Consider the following 17,059-nt stretch of genomic DNA (forward strand, 5'->3'; position numbering starts at 1 on the left):
ACTGTCTGTGTTCCAGACTGCTCTATCCTGTGACGAAAGCACACACGAGGTGATGATCAGCTTATCAAGAGAAATGATTAATCTAAAAATAGACAAGTTAAGGCAACAGTGTGTTGGCGCACCAACGATGCATGTCATGGAGTGGTGTTATGGGAATTCACAATTTCTCCTGGAGATGCAGCCATGTCATAATGGGGTCATACCAAGCAGTATCCAGGCACTTTCCACAGATTAAGCAAGAAAATTCATCTTGGCCACTCGCATACATGATCAGTGGATGGTTTCAGGACATATTGGTGAAGGCCTGTCAGCAGGACACCAGTGCACCCTCTCAGCAATGGATGGTGCCTGATACAAGGAAATCATAGAATGAGGAAAGGCAGAAAAGATATATTCCTTGAAAGAGCAAGTATTATCCTTAAAAAAATTGAAAAATAAAAGAGTCTGCAAAAGTATGAAAATATTCAAATCAGTTGCCTTAATCACCATGTTAACGACAATGGGGAAAAATTCAGTTGGTAGCGCCACCCGTTAGTGCCTTAAGAGGGCGCTAAGTGGGGCGAAAACCAATTAGCGCCCGGGGTGCGACGATATCTGCGCCTCTCGTGAAATTGACCGGACATTTTGCGGCGGCGCTAAACAATACCGCCCGATCTCCTGCGCATGCAGATCTTGACGTCATTCGAGAGTGCAACGCCCTTGGGGCGCCCCGGTCCGGAAATTCAGTGGCGCCCCCTTCCTTTCCGCCTGGCGCTACCAACAACAGGTTGACTGGAACGCATCCCAGTCGCTGTGGTGCTGGGGGGGGGGGGCGCTATTTAAAGGGGGCCTCTTCCTGGCTTTTGTGTGGTAGCCATTTTTGCACCACTCATTCTGAGAGAGAGAGAGAGAGAGATTTGGAGAGAGACAAAGAGAGAAAGAGAGACTTCTGCATTGAGTCAACGCTGTCTGAGGTAGTTTTGGCTTCTGACCATAACTTTGCAGGTGCTTTGCTTTTTGACCTTCATAACTTTGATTGCCCATTGGGGCTGCAATGGATGGGAATGTCGTCCTTCTCCATCACATTCAGAGGGCACAGAGACGCAGAGAGAGTGGCAATCATGGCCAGATGGAGGAGGGCCAACAGGCCTCGGTACAGGAGACCTTACCCTCCCAGGGTTTTTCGCCAACAGTTCTCCTACAATATTATGTCTGAGGAGCAGTGTTTGTGAAGGCTGCGATTCAGCAAGGAGGTGGTCACTGAGCTCTGCCATCTGCTTCAGCCAGATCTGCAGCCTCAACTGAGGAGCAGGACGTCTCTGTCAGTGGCAGTGAAGATAACAGTGGCTCTCAACTTTTATGCCACCGGCTCATTTCAATCAGCTACTGGGGACATCGCCAATATCTCCCAGTTCGCGGTGCATTGCTGCATCCGTCAGGTAACAAATGCCCTCTTTAAAAGGAGACGAGAGTACATCTCTTTCCCCATGACGCCGGACAAGCAGCAAGAACGCGCAACGAGCTTTGCGATGATAGCGGGCTTCCCCATGGTGCAGGGCACCATTGACTGCACGCATGTGGCTTTGCGGGCGCCGCAAGAGAATGCCGAGGATTTCCGCAACCGAAAGGGCTTCCATTCCTTAGCCGTCCAGTTGGTCTGTGACCACAGACAGCTGATACTCGCTGTCAATGCCCACTTTCCAGGCAGCAGCCACGATGCCTTCATCCTGTGCCAGACTTCTGTGGCAGACCTTTTCCAGGCACCGCATCACCCAGGAGGTTGGCTTCTCGGGGCCTCTGTGCACCTGGCTGATGACACCTCTCCGTTCGCCCAGCACCCCTGCTGAGCTACGATACAACGAGAGCCATCAAGCTACCAGGAACATCGTTGAGCACACAATCGGTGTGCTCAAGCAATGGTTCCGCTGTCTGGACCATTCTGGAGGAGCCCTGCAGTACTTGCCTGAGCGAGTCTCCCACTTCATTGTTGTATGCTGCATGCTGCATAACCTTGCAATCCTCAGGACCCAGCCAATGCCACCAGGCATTGGAGCACCAGCAGAGGAGGAGGAGGAAGATGAGGAGGATGATCATCAGCAGCACCAAGGCGGGAGGGAGGCACACAGTGTACAAAGTGGAAGGGCCATCTGTCAAAGGCTCATAGCAAGTCGCTTCTAGGCCCCCTCTGAGGGAATGGCTTCTGCCATTCAAACAACCTGAAAGAAACCATCCCGCAACCCCTAAGCCGGTCAAGGCAACAATGAGTGCAAAGACCAAACATGTACATTTTGAATACAGACACTTCTTTATTTCACAAACTCTGTGTGTCTCATTCCCGCATGACAAAGTAATAGAAAGAAACACAAAAAAAAGCAGTCATTCACATAACTGGCTCTCACAACCTGGAGACAATGTCCAAAGCAGTAACAAAAATTTGACCACGAACCTTGGCCTTCAATAAAACAATGAAAAACATTTTGCCACACCTCCTACTTTTTGCCCTTCGAGGGTGATCTGCTTCCCTTGCAAAATTCCCCCCTTCCCACCCTGCAGCTCCTCCGTAATGGGTTCCCAGTGGCTGGAGCAAGGCTGGGGGAAGGCTGCTGAGTGTCAGAAACTGAGACTGCAGATACCCTTGAGGGACGGCCTGGACCAGCTCTGGGCCTGGAGGGCCCGGCTGCTGACTGCACCAACTCTGCATGGGCGGCAGCAGTAGAGAAGTGCCAGTGGTGGCAGCAGGAATGGCGTCATCTTGAGAGAGGACAGCAACTCGCTGCTCGACCGACACACTGGCACTCCCACGGGGCAGCATTTCAGCATCTGGAGCAATCTGATGGAGCACAGATTGCTGGCCTGCTGCGGCGCGTGAGAGCCCCGGGGAAATGTGCCCGATCCAGCGAGGGTGGCAGCAGTCAGTGCTCACGTGGCCTCAGTCTGTGTCTGCATGAGACCAGCCACTGACTGCATTGCAGCACTTAGCATTTGCGTGGCAGCCGCCTGTGCTACAGCAAAGTGCTCCACACTCCTTGCCAGTGATTCAATGGATTCGGGCAACCTTGCCACTGCAGCCATGAGCTCAGTGTGCCTTTGCTCCGCCTGGGCGCTCATTTCAGCGAGGACTCGCTCCTCGTCTGCGTCCAGTGCAGCAGGACTCGAGGCCATACTCTCTCTCCGGGGAGAAGACCCCCGAGCTTCCCTACCCCCATTGTGTTGCTGCAGCCCGCTGGGTCCTGGAGCATCACCCTCATCAGACCATTCCCCCCTGCTCCCGTCCAGGGAAGGCGTGTCCCCAGTATGGGCATGGGCTGCCTCGGTAGAGGGTGGCGCTGATGGTCCGGCTTCCTCTTCCTCTAGCCTTCAGCTTCACTCCCACTGGCAGCTTGAGGGCCCATCTCCTCACCTGGTGAATCACCATCTGAAAGCAGGGAGGTACAAGAGTGGCTTTAGCGTGAGGAAAGGGAGGCATGAGTGCAGCATTTGGATTGAAAGTGTCAAAGGCTGCTGTTGTGAGGAACAAGTGGAAGGAGAGAGGACAAAAAGGTGATGACCTTACCATTGCTGTCCAGAACGGGGTCGACGTCTCCAGTGGCAACGGGACCAATCACCCTGCTTGCCACAATCCTGTGGATGCGCTCCTCAAGATCGCTGAGGGGTTGAAGCTGAGGCCGCCCTCCACCGGTCCGTTGCTGCTGTCTCCTATTATGAGACAGCTTGGCCTGCAAGAAAAAGGACGGCGTCTGAGTAAATATACAGCCATGGTCTTGCCTGATGTGCCTCCCATAGTTGAATAGCCCTTACTGTATGCAGCCATGGTCTTGCCTGATATGCCCCCCATAGTTGAATAGCCCTTACTGTGTGCAGTCATGGTCTTGCCTGATGTGCCTCCCATAGTTGAATAGCCCTTACTGTATGCAAAGTGTGGAATGTGCGTGTGTGTTTGATGAAAGGGCCATAGGTGTTGGATGAGTGTTGGGCATTGGGGCTTTCAAGACCGTCTGGCCATAAAGTGAGGTTGAGATGGAGGGATGAAGCGGTTTTGAAAAAAAGGCACTCATCCTGATGACCCGAGTGAGGTCGTTGAACTTTTTCCTACATTGCACATGGGTCCTAGGCACCATGCTGCTTGAGGAAACGCTTTGAGCCACCTCCCTCCACACTCTTCTGTACTCGCGTAGCAAAGGCCTCCTGCCACTCTTTGGGTACAGAATAGATCTTCTGCGCTCCACCCCGCGAACCAGAGCCTCCAAAGCCCGCTCGCAGAAGCGCTGTGCTCGCTCCCTGGCCCTTTCCGTAGTGTCTGGCTGCTAGATTTAGCCACAGGTCTGCCCAGGCCGAGATTCAAGGCTCCAGTGAGCAGGGTGTGGCTGCAGAGCTAGATCGACCCTCCCCTTTAAGAATTGACCGGCGCCAGTGTGTCTGTGTTCAATCGTTAACTGACAGCACCTGCGCTGCGCCCGCCCTCTGAGGTAGCGCCTCGCTCCTCGGCCTTAGTGCCTTAAGAGAGGTGTGTAGCGCCTGATTTAGCACTCCAATCACCTCCAGGGGCGATAAAAGCCAAGTTTGCTGTCGGAGGCGATAATTAGCGCCAGGCGCTAAACTTTGCGCACCGCCAGTAATGGCGCCCCATATGGGGCGATACCGAATTTTTTCCCCAATTTATCTTACAATTCAGTAACTCAGTATTAGGATTGCTACTTGTCATGTCTATTACTAACATTCATCTGACTTTCAGGTGTGGCACAGGTCCTCAACAGGCTTGATGGGAAACCCTTTGATGATGATGACCAGCGACTCTTTGAGGTAAAGAAACCAATTAGTATTTTCTTATTGCCAGACCAACTAAACATTTTGCAGCACAGGAACTATTCAGCCACCATTTAGATTTAAAACCATAGAACTTCAGTGAAGCTACAACTGTTAATTAAAAAACCTGCAAAGATATATGTCCACAGCAAAATTAAGTTCACAAGATTTATACAGATGTGGCAGGCCACATAGGTTTTCTAAATTACATTCACCCCATACCATGTCATCCATCTCTTGAATGAATCTAAGCTTTTCACCTCTTCCATTTTATACAGCAAATCATTCCAAATGTTGATCACTTTTTGGGTGAACATGTTTTTCCTTGCATCTGTCCTATATTGTCCCTTCATCAGTTTTAATCTAAATGCCCTTGTTCGAGTGCTTTGTAGTAGTGGTTCGAATTTATCTTATCTATCTTGTATAAATCTGCATAAGAGTCCATCTTTTCAAGGCAAAAGAGCACTGCTTTCATTCCTATAATCATCCTTTAAGGTTATGATCTCTTCCCTAATTGACCTATTGCTATTGCAAAGAATTTCTTGCTGTTGTTTTTAGTGTCTGCAGCTATACTCATTCAAGTCCCCACAATGCCCCTCTAGTCACCCCTTTGACATGTTTCTGAAGTTTCCAATGGTCTTTTTAGTCTGAGCCCCTCTTCTCTCTCCATGCTTTGTGAAGCTCATGTTTTCTTTCTCATTTCATTTCTGATTGTTCTGTAAGGTATTAAAAGCATTGCTAACACAAAGCAAATTTTGGGTACAGTTTATTCGCTATCCAGACTTCTAACCTTTTTGAGCAACACAAGGAGCTTGCTCTTTAAGCCTAAATGTCAATTTACATTTAGGGGCCAATTTTACAAAGTCCCATCAGTGATTTCACTGGATGGAAAATTGCTGGCAGCATGCCTGATGGTGGTGTGAGGCCTCACAAAATTCATCTTTAGTGCACACAGGAAATCAGTTGGTAAGTAGTAGGATTTTAACCGGGGGCATACTGATATCCTGTACACACTAAAGATAAATAATGCACTAAAGAAAAATGTTATGGGGGAAGTGGTGAGGAAGGAAGAGAACAGGTAACACTCCATTTTAAATGTCTTCATTAAACTAGTGTTCAATGAAGCTGCACCATCCCAAATACAAAAGTTATTAACACACTGCTATAATTAAATATTTGTTCATACCAGTGTAAAAAATAAGTGATTAAAGTGTAATGTTCATTTTAATAGGCGCTATCATATTTGAAATTGTTACAATATTGTATTACTTTTATTATAGCATCTTATTAAAGTATTTATTATAATTTAATTTTACAACAGCAGAGTATTTGGCATTTAAAAGCGAAGTGTAATTTTGCAATGACTTGAAAGCATGGGTAAGTTCATGCATCAACAAAACATTTTCAGGTTATTTGGTAAAGCTTCCCAATTCTGAACAATTAGCATGAAGCTCAGAATGATGAGATCAGTTTCAGTCTTTGGAATAAAATGGGACAGAAACATTTTCAATGTTTTACAACCAATTTTTATTCAAGATTATGGGCTGGATTTTGCCAGGCCCGAGGAGGCGGGAATGGAGGCGTGTGGGGTGTTAAAATTGCAAAAAGTGGCAGGCGGGCCCAACCCCGCCTCCAAGCAATTTTCCCAAATGCATGGTTTCTGATCCCGTCTCTGTCCCGCCTCCAAGAGGCGGGATAGGCCCTTAAGGCCCTTAACAACCACCAAATTGCCTCTATAATCCCATTTTGAGAGGCCTTTCCGATTTTAACATGTTTCCCACGTGATTCACGTCTCCTCTGAAACACGACAGTGAAACCTGGCGGGAGTACAATTGGATTGCTGACTATCAGCTGGTCAACAATTAAAGAGGAGATTTGATCATTCATCATTTGCAGGTGGCAGGACTTTGTTGTCTCAGGTCTGGGGGAACTTTTAGCAGGCATAATCATAGCTGTGGAGGTTTGGAGCCTGACACCCATCTCCAGTGTGCCCTCCTGGGAAACCCCTCTCGCCACCTTGCCTGAGCACTTGCTCAACGGAGGCATCTACCAGAAGCATGGGAACCATTTATTTCCTTTCTTCCTGGACATCAGATGAGGACGAAGACCAGCCGCGGCAGCAGCAGGACCATGAACAACAGCAGCACCAACAGCAGCGGCAACAACAGGAGCGCCAAGCTGCTGCTCAACCACCTGAAGCTGCACAGGCCAGAAGGCGCCAACCCATGGAAGGCCGTCGGCGCAGGAGATACCCCCCAAACAGGGTCGACAGACAGAGGATCAGCTACCTCAACATGAGTGAGCAGCAGTGCCAAAGGCGGCTCTGACTTTCGCGAGAGGTAGTGGGTGACATCTGCGCAATGGTGCAGCAAGACCTGGAGCCCAGAGGAGCTGGTGGACACTCCTTACCAGTGGCTGTCAAAGTCACCACTGCACTCGCTTCAGGCTCATTCCAGGGATCAGCAGCAGACATCAGCGGCATCTCCCAGGTGGCTGCACACACTTGCATCACGCAGGTAACCGATGCCCTCTTTGCCATCGCGCATAATCACATCCACTTCTCCAAGGATCAAGCCAGTGTAACTGTGCATTCGGTTGGGTTTGACAATCTGGCAGGCTTTTCAAGGGTGCAGCACGTCGTTGACTGCACACATGTGGCCCTTAAGGCACCCCATCGTAATCCAGATATTTTTGTCAATTGCAAGGGCTTCCAATCCCTCAACGTGCAGCTGGTGTGTGACCACAAGAAGGAAATTTTGCATGTTTGTACCAAGTACCCTGGCAGTTGCCATGACTCCTTCATCCTGCACCAGTCTACCAGACCAACTTAAGGGATGGCTACTTGGAGACAAGGGCTATCCCCTGAAGACGTGGCTAATGATGCCATTGAGGAGCCCATCCAACATGGCACAGTGTCGTGGCTTGCAGATTCCTGAGGGCCAAGTGGCTCCTCACATATCCTCCTCAGATGATGATGATGAGGAGGAGAGCGAAAATGAACATATTGCAGAGGCCCATCAACCAGCGGGAGCAGTATGCGAGAACATTGCTGCCCGGGATGCAAGGAACGCACTCATCTTGGCCAGATTTGCTTAGCCTAGCCAATCAAGCACTTTTGCCTCGCAGCTTCTTACCAGAGCATCGACAATGGCCAAGAACCAGAGGATTCCTAGCACTCTGACCACCATATTGACAATTGCAAGTAATCCTCAGCCCTCAATGTGGAAGTCCCATTTGCGAAATGACACACGCCACAACTGCAGCAGTTGCCATCAGAATTTTTATTTACAAAACCAACTGATGGCATTTTAAAAATAAACACAACGGCCCCGATTTTCTGGCAGCCGTCGGGCGGCTTTTCATGCGGCCGGGGTCCAAAAATCGCGGAAAAGCGGGTCGGGACCCCCCCCCGCCTGATTCCCCGCCCCGTCTGACTTTCGGACCGCCATTTCTCCGTCACCCGCTTCAGTCCCGGCCGCCGCTGGCGGGACTGCTTGTCGGAGCACTAATCACCAATGATCACCTTGTTAAGGAAGATTTTCCGGGGCCGTTGCGACTTTGGGACTTTCCCCACATGAAACACTCCTGCGGGGAACCCCGCCGATGACAGCTGGCGTGAAAACAGCTGGCTTGCTTGCTTGCAGCAGCAGGTCGCTGAGGGCTGAAGAGATTTAAATAGGCAGCATTTGCAGGCTGCAGGACCTTGTTGATCAAGGCTTGGGGGAACTTTTTGAAGCCTTAGGAGCAGCTGTAGAAAGTTGGAGCCTCACACACTTCTCCAGTGTGAGCTCCTGGGAAGCCCCTTTCACCACTCTAACTCAGCACCTCCTCAACGGAGGCATCTGCCAGAAGCATGGGAGGCCTTTGGTACCTTCCCTTCCTGGCATTAGAGGATCTCCAACAGCAGAGGCGGCAGCATCAGAACCAGGAACAGCAGGATGAGCACCAGGAGCACCAGGCTGCTGCTCACTCACCTGAAGCTGCACAGGCCAGAAGGGGCCAGCACTTGGAAGTGGCTTGAGAGCACCTTGCTGCGCTTTAGGGGTCCAGTGGGACCTGTTTCTGCACTAGCAGTCCTACTCAGAAGGACTTCCATGAAGATCTAGTTTCTCTGTTCAACAGATGGCCAACGCTCCTCAAGAGATGTCATTCTCTTATGAGCACTCACCATGTTTTCCGTACCCTGGCGAGTTATCTCCTGCATGGAGGTTGCCAACCTTTCCATGGTGATGCGTTCATGCACCAATGACTCCACAAAGGCTCTGCTCATGGTCGCTATGGACTCCTCCATTCGCTCCACACTCGCAGCGACCCTGGAGACAAAACCTGCCAGAGACTCCTGCATCTGTGCATGGAGATCCATCACCTCTTCTCTTGCGGATGGACCCAGAGGCAGAGGGTCGACATGCAGCACAGCTGAGCTGAGCTGGAAGAGTCCTGCGCCCTCCAACGAGGACTCTCCACTGTTGTCCCTGTCTCAAGAATCTGCTGAGGCTCACTTGTGAGCTGTGAAACACCAGGTGACAACACTACTCTATGTCCCGAAGGTCCCCCCGAGGTGTGAGTGTCTGCGCTGGTGCTGGGTGTGCTTACTTCTGCTGACGCTGCGCCCTCAGAGGTTGGAGCTTCCTCTGAGGAGTCTGGCTGCACAGCCTCTTCCTCCTCCACAGTGAGGACGGGGGCTCTGGATGGTACTGTGGGGGAGTAAAGGAAGGAGTTAGAGATGTAATGCCAAGGTTCTTCTGGTGACTCCCAGCGAGTTGGCATCTGCTGACACCTGCATCCATGCAGCATTGGTCTCAGTGGGAGGCCTCTTCTTCCCTGACCTAGGGAAGAGGACCTCCCTGTGGGCCCTAACCCCATCCAATAATGCCTGCAGTGAAGCCTCGTCGAATTTGGAGGCAGCTCAGGGTCTGGCACTGCCCACAGCTGCTGCAGGCTCCTCTGCCATCCTGTATGGTTCGTTTGGAAGCCTTCAGAGGATGCAGTGCTTGCTATGGATCTTGAAAGCACTACGAATGATGACATCATACTGTGGGGATTTCTGACTCGAATTGGACAATTAGCAAGGCTTCCCACATGCTGGGAATTAATTGGCCACTTGAGGGAAAATTGCGTGGAGCTGGCTGACACTTTTTTATGTGTGTCAGAAACCCCACATTCGGGGAAATCCGACCATTCCCCACACAAGCCGAAAATCGGGGCCAACATTCCACCTAAGTGACTACCCTTGTGACTATTTGTGCAGTATCTTTCTCTTACGCGTGCTCCTACATGGTGCTTCCCCTGTGGCTTCAGCAGATGTGGAGGCCCCTTGCTCACTTTCTTGCTGCTCCTGTCTCGACGCCTTTGGCGGGCGTCCTCTGGGGTTGCGAACCTGTGAGGGCTCATCAACAGCCTGCTGTTTCTGCGGCTGTGCAGGGGTTGAGACGCCGATCTCAGTTGGGTGGGGACTCTGGTGGGGCTCTGTCTGAGGGCTCTGCAGTGGCATGGAAGTGTGAGTGCTTGGAGAGGAGCCCCCGCTTCCTTGATGTCTGCCACCAACTTCGCTCTCATGGGTCAGGTCCCCCTCAGCGCTTGCAAGTGGCTTGAGAGCACTTTGCTGCACATCAGGGGGGGCCATGGGGACCTGTATCTGCACTGGCAGTCCTACTCAGAAGGACTTCCATGAAGCTCTGGTTTCTCTGTTCAATAGCTGACCATTGCTCCTCCAGAGATGTCAGTCTATTCTGAACACTCACCATGTTTTCCTCACTCCGGCGACTTACTGCCTCAATAGCCGTAGCCAGCCTTTCCATGGAGGTTGCCATCCTTTCTGTGGTGCTGCGTTCATGCGCCAATGACGCCACAAAGGCTCTGCTCATGTTTGCGAGGGACTCCTCCATTCGCTCCACACTCACAGCGACCCTGGAGGCAAAACCTGCCAGAGACTCCTGCACCTGTTCTTGGAGTTCCAGCACCGCTGTTCTTCTGGATGCACCCAGAGGCAGAGAGTCGACATGCAGCTGAGCCGAGCTGGGAGAGTCCTGCGCCCTCTGACTAGTACTCTCCACTGCTGTCCCTGTCTCCACAATCTGCTGATGCTCACTTGTGAGCTGTGATACACCAGGTGACAACACTACTCTATCTCGCGATGGTCCCACCGAGGTGTGAGTGTCTGCGCTAGTGCTGGGTGCACTGAATTCTGCTGACGCTGCGCCCTCAGAGGTTTCAGCTTACTCTGAGGAGTCAGGAGTCTGGAGACTCAGGCTGTTCCTCCTGGATAGTGGGGACAGGTGCTTGCGATGGTCCTGTGGGGGAGTAAAGGAAAGAGTCAGAGATGTGAGGCCAAGGTTACATGCACATTGCATATTGCAGATGATGATAAGTCCATCTGTTAGAGATTCAGAATCATTATCAGTGACTCATGCAATGTCAATGAGATGATAAACTATTCTGTCACCAGCTTGCTCTGATGCACCCGTCTGTCCGTCCCCCACTTGCGCATCTTCCTCCACTCCCACGATCTCCAGGACTGCCTCCTCCCAAGGGGTGAGGTGGGCTACTGAGGGTGGCCCTCCTCCTGTCCTCGCTCTTTCCCTCTTATTGTGAGCTCTCTTTTCCTGCAACAAGGGAGACAAGTGGAGTTTGAGTGAGAATGAAGGAGTGAGTGTAGAGAATCCATAGCATAGATGCTTAGAAGGAGACAATGATGGAGTGAGGTGGCAAGACCAAGGGCCCTCCCTCTGTTTTGTAAGTTGTTTTGATAGCATCACAGTGATAGGGAGTGTGAGGGTTGCATAGTCGAATAGTTAGGTGAATGTGACCATAGAGAGAGAGGGAATGGGTAAGGGTGCAGGGATGTCATTGTCAAGTGGGATGTGGAGGAAGAGGTTGCTAAAGCTGAGTGCTGGTGAGGAGAGGCAATGGGGATCAGATTGAGGGTGATGGGAAAGTCATACTCACATTTCCAGTGCGCAGAAGGTCATGAAATCTCTTCCTCCACTGAAGCCAGGTTCTGCGGCTGAGGGACAACGAGTTGACCTCCTGGGCCACCTGGACCCACACAGCCTTTGTCTGCTGGGGAGGCTTCTTCCTCCCTGAAGAAGGGAAGAGCACCTTCTTACTAGCTCTTGCTCCCTCCACCAAAGCTTGCAGGGCGACGTCATCAAATCTGGGAGCAGACTTAGGTCTCCCGCTGCTTATTCTGCCTCCAGGTCCCTCTCACTGCAAAGGCCAAAAGGTTGGCAGTCTGCAGAAGAAGCAAGGCTTCTTGCAGACCTTAAATGCAGCAGCAACGATGACGTCATTGGAGGCGAGTTTCAGACTGAAAAAACTAATTGGGCCATGAGTTCCCACACGCTGGAACTCAATTGCCCAATTGGGTGAAAATCACATCAATCTCCCACATCGATTTGGAATCGGGTGGATAACACGAAAAGTGGATGACACAACCCCAGCCCACCCCATGACAAAATCCAGCCCTATATGTCTAACATTTAAAAACTGATTATATTTCTGTAAATAATTTCATTTCACTCTGTGTGGACTTAGTTGCAGGTTATTGAAAACTCACCTGAATTATTATGGTCATTGAGCAGCATTGTATGAAGACACACTTATTTACAAGAGTGTTGTTGATATTATCAATTCTACTTAATAGCTATAGAATTGCAGAAGTGTTAACCATTAAACATCACAGCAGGTATTTAAAGCTGCAGGCTACTCTGCTTTCTACAATCTGATTTTTTAAAGACCATGAAAAACATCTTCTAAACCTTCAAAATCTGCATTATCTTTAATTTCAAAGATTATAATGGTCAGATGGCTGAAAAACAAGTGAAATATATTTTAAGCATAGTGGTCAATATACAGAGAAATACTAGAAAATGGCGCATGTTCATCCCCAAACTATGAAATATGCTGCAATCTTGCACCAGAATGTCTCCCTTCTTGCCCTCAAGACACCTAAACATGGAAGTGAAAAAGTCAATAGTACTTGTGGCCAGCACCAATTTTAAAATTTACAACAATTATTATTAATGTAGGGTCTTTGAGGGAAATATTCAGTTGGTTAGAGCCTCCAGTTAGTGCCTGGCAGGGGCGCTGATGCAGTAGCGCCGGGGCGAGGTGAATCCAGCGACGCACACCAAATCTGACCCCCCCCCCCCATAGCGCTGCCGCTACGAGTTACCACCGGGGACCTCAGCGCCAGGCAGATCATGACGTCAGTAAGCGTGCAACGCTCACTGGGCGCCCAATCGTCAAAATTCATTGTTGCCCCCCCTGCCTTAGCGCCTCGCCCTGACAGCGACAGGGAGAGGAGGCGTCAAGCAGGCAGATGCCGGCTCCAGGGGCGCTACTTAAAGAGATCATGCGTAATGAGTCGCAGCTGTCATGTTAGTGCTGTTTCACTGCTTCCTTGTCAGGTTGACATTGTGCAACAGTTTAATTCATTCATTTGAAGGTTGTTTAGTATCAGGAGTGTTGTGGCTACTAACAATTAGTTACATTTATTCTCAACATATCAAAGTGCTACACTTGGTTACATTAATGGGGGCTGTACTGGCAGTCGACCTTGCCCTTCAGGATCTACGGCGGAGGCAGCGAGAAAGATTGGAATATGCGACCAGAGGGAGGAGGAGCACCATCAGGGTTCTCATCAGGAGGCCTTACTCTCCAAGGGTATTCCGAGAGCACTTCTCCTACCTCCAATTAAGCAAGGAGCAGTGTATTAGAAGGCTCCGCTTCACCAAGGAGGTGGTCATAGAACTCTGCCACCTCCTGCAACCAGACCTCGAGCTTCCGATCCAGGTGACCACGGCTCTCTCAGTGGCAGTCAAGGTCACTGTCGCCCTCAATTTTTTTGCCAGTGGATCCTTCCAGTCTGCAACAGGAGATCTAGCTAACACCTCACAGTTCGCCGTCCATTGCAACATCCGGGAGGTTACAGCGTCTCTCTACAGTAGGAGAAGAGACTACATTTCCTTCCCCATCACCAGAGAGAAGCAGGACGAACATACATGTGGCTTTGCCAGGATAGCGGGCTTCTCCATGGTGCAGGGTGTCATTGACTGCACCCACATGGCTTTGCAGGCACTGCATAACAATCCTAAGATCTTCCATAACTGCAAAGGCTACCACTCACTTAATGTGCAGTTGGTGTGCGACCACAGACAGTAAATCCTCAATGTGAATGCCTGCTATCCTGGCAGCAGCCACGCTGCCTTCATCCTGTGCCAGACCAGTGTGCCAGCACTCTTCCAGCCACCACGTCAACCTCACAGCTGGCTGGTCAGAGGCAAGGGTTATCCGCTCTCCACCTGGCTCATGACTCCCCTCCGCAACCCCAACACACCTGCCCAGCACTCATATAATGAGAGCCATGCTGGCACCGGGAACATAATCGAGCAGACCATCGGGGTGCTCAAGCAAAGTTTCCACGGCCTTGACCACTCGGGAAGAGCCCTCCAGTATTTTGCTGAGCGGGTGTCCCATTTTGTCGTGGTCTGCTGCATGCTCCACAACTTGGCCATCATGAGGGCCCAGCCCTTGCCACCAGGGATTGCGTGACCACCTCAGGAGGAGAAAGAGGGAGAGGAGGAGAAAGAGGGAGATGAGGAGGAGGAGGAGGAGGAACAGGAGCGATGGAGGAGGCAGCCACATAATTGGCCTTCCGGAAGAGCGGTCTCTGACCGCCTCATCAGACTGCGGTTTGAATGAATTAAACCCCAGAACCCCATTGCTCACCACATTCCCATCATTCCATCCCTGTCACAGGCCATATCACAGTGTAAAGCTGAGACACCACAAAATAATCCAAATTGAATTAATAAATTTATCAATAATCAGTGAACACATGTTTACAACAACAATATTACCTATTCACCCTTGTGCAATCCCTTAGTGCCTCTTGTTACTGTGCCTTTGCCTACTCTAGTGCTCCTATGGAATGTTAACCCAGTGGCTGCAGCACAGTTGGTGGAAGGCTGCTGAGTGTCCGTACAGGAGACTTCAGATGGCCTTGCAGGATGCCCTTGACCAGCTCTGGGCCTGGAAGGCCTGGCTGTAGACTGCAACACCTCAGGATGGGCAGCAGCAGTCTGGGCTGGTTAGATGACCAGCAGCGACAAGGACAATGGCGGAGTGCCAGTGGTGGGAGCAGGAATGCTGTCATCCTGGGAGCAGGAATGCTGTCATCCTGGGAGAGGACAGCAGCTTCCTGCTCCACTGACCCACTGCCACTCCCCTGGGGCAGCACCACCACATCCCTAACAATCTGCCAGAGCACAGATTGCTGGCCTGCTGTGACACCGTGAAAGCCCCAGTCGACAGTGGTAGACCCAGCCATGATGGCAGCAGTCAGAGCTTGCGTGGCATCAAGCTGAGACTTCAGGAGAGCAGTCTGAGATTGAATGAAACCAAGCATAGACTGCATTATAGCAGTAAGATGTTGCATCGCTTCCGCCTGTGCTGCAATGGAAGCTGCCAGATCGCCCATCACACGAGGCATCAGGTCTGGGTCGCCACGGTCTCTCTGGGAGTCTACCATCCTTTGCAGACTGGAAATGATGGGCTCCATGGTCTGCGCAGAGCTCTGTGCAATGTTGGAGGCGGACTCCTCCACACTCCTTACCATTGCCGAGAGGCTCTCGGTCACCTATCATCTCTGTGTGCATGCCCATCACCCTTCTTCTAAAGGCCTCCCCATTGAGGTCCTCATCTGAGTCCTGTGCAGCAGAACTCGCATGCGATCTTGCCCTCCGGGGAGCTGGCTCCGAGCTACCCTTTCCTCCAGGACTTACTGCAGCCCGCTCGCCCCTGATGCATCACCCTGTGCAGATTCCGCTACTATACTAGCCTCTAAAGAGCGCATAGTGCCAGTATCTGTGCTGGTGCCTGTGGGTGAGACATGCAGTGACGCAATGTCATCTTCCTCCTCCTCTTCTCCCGCCTCGCTCTCAATGGTACCCTCAGGGACAGACTGCTCAGGTGCTTGCTCATTATCTGAAAGCAGAAAGGCACAAGATTTGGGTTAAGGTGAGGGGAGGGGGCAGGAAGGGAGAACATAAGAACATAAGAAGTAGGAGCAGGAGTAGGCCATACGGCCCCTCGGGCCTGCTCCGCCATTCAATAGGATCATGGCTGATCCGAATCTAGACTCACGTCCACTTCCCTGCCCTCTCCCCGTAACCCCTTATTCCCTTATCTGCTAGGAAACTGTCTATCTCCGTTTTAAATTTATTTAATGTTGCAGCTTCCACAGCTCTCTGGGGTAGCAAATTCCATAGATTTACTACCCTCTGAGTGAAGAAGTTTCTCCTCATCTCAGTTTTGAAAGGGCAGCCCCTTATTCTAAGATTATGCCCCCTAGTTCTAGTCTCACCCATCAGTGGAAGCATCCTCACCGCATCCACCCGATCAAGCCCCCTCACAATCTTATATGTTTCGATAAGATCGCCTCTCATTCTTCTGAACTCCAATGAGTAGAGGCCCAACCTACTCAACCTTTCCTCATACGTCAACCCCCTCATCTCCGGAATCAACCGAGTGAACCTTCTCTGAACCGCCTCGAGAGCAAGTATATCTTTTCTTAAATATGGAAACCAAAACTGCACGCAGTATTCCAGGTGTGGCCTCACCAATACCCTGTATAACTGTAGCAAGACTTCCCTGTTTTTATACTTCATCCCCCTTGCAATAAAAGCCAAGATTCCATTGGTCTTCCTGATCACCTGCTGCACCTGCATAGAGAAAGGCATGCATACAGCATGATTAGCTGGAAAGTGCGAAAGGCTTGTGGGGTGAGGGGGAACTGGGATGTGAGAAGAAGGAGCAGGGATGAGCATACCGTTGTTGTCTCCAAGGGAGTCAACGTCGCCGGTGGCCACGGCGCCCACCACCTGCACCCAATAATCTACAGCACTCGAGTCTCTAGCTCAGACAGTGGTTGGCTGTTGGCTATAGGGAGGGGGGAACTTAAATCAATCACTATCAATAAAGAAAAAGTACTCGGTAAAATAATGGGTCTAAAGGTGGACAAGTCCCCTGGACCCGATGGCCTGCATCCTCGGGTCTTAAAAGAAGTGGCTGCAGAGATAGTGGATGCATTGGTTGCAATCTACCAAAATTCCCTGGATTCTGGAGAGGTCCCAGCGGATTGGAAAACTGCAATTGTAACACCCCTATTTAAGAAGGGAGGGAGACAGGAAGCAGGAAACTATAGACCAGTTAGCCTAACATCTGTCATTGGGAAAATGCTGGAGTCCATTATTAAGGAAGCAGTAGCAGGGCATTT

The 17,059-nt window shown here is 50.7% G+C and overlaps 1 protein-coding gene across 1 annotated transcript in view; it reads left to right on the top strand.

Moving 5' to 3' along the window:
* pde11a (phosphodiesterase 11a) overlaps nucleotides 1-17,059 on the top strand; it is a 544,209-nt gene that overhangs the window by 284,370 nt on the left and 242,780 nt on the right. The window contains exon 8 of the mRNA XM_085986089.1: nucleotides 4,712-4,779. Within this exon, the coding sequence (XP_085842215.1) occupies nucleotides 4,712-4,779 (68 nt within the window). The remainder of the gene's footprint in view (nucleotides 1-4,711; nucleotides 4,780-17,059) is intronic.

Source organism: Somniosus microcephalus, chromosome 4, assembly GCF_052327205.1.
Source record: "Somniosus microcephalus isolate GS21.2 chromosome 4, FLI_Smic_1.0, whole genome shotgun sequence".
Classification (NCBI taxonomy): domain Eukaryota; kingdom Metazoa; phylum Chordata; class Chondrichthyes; order Squaliformes; family Somniosidae; genus Somniosus; species Somniosus microcephalus.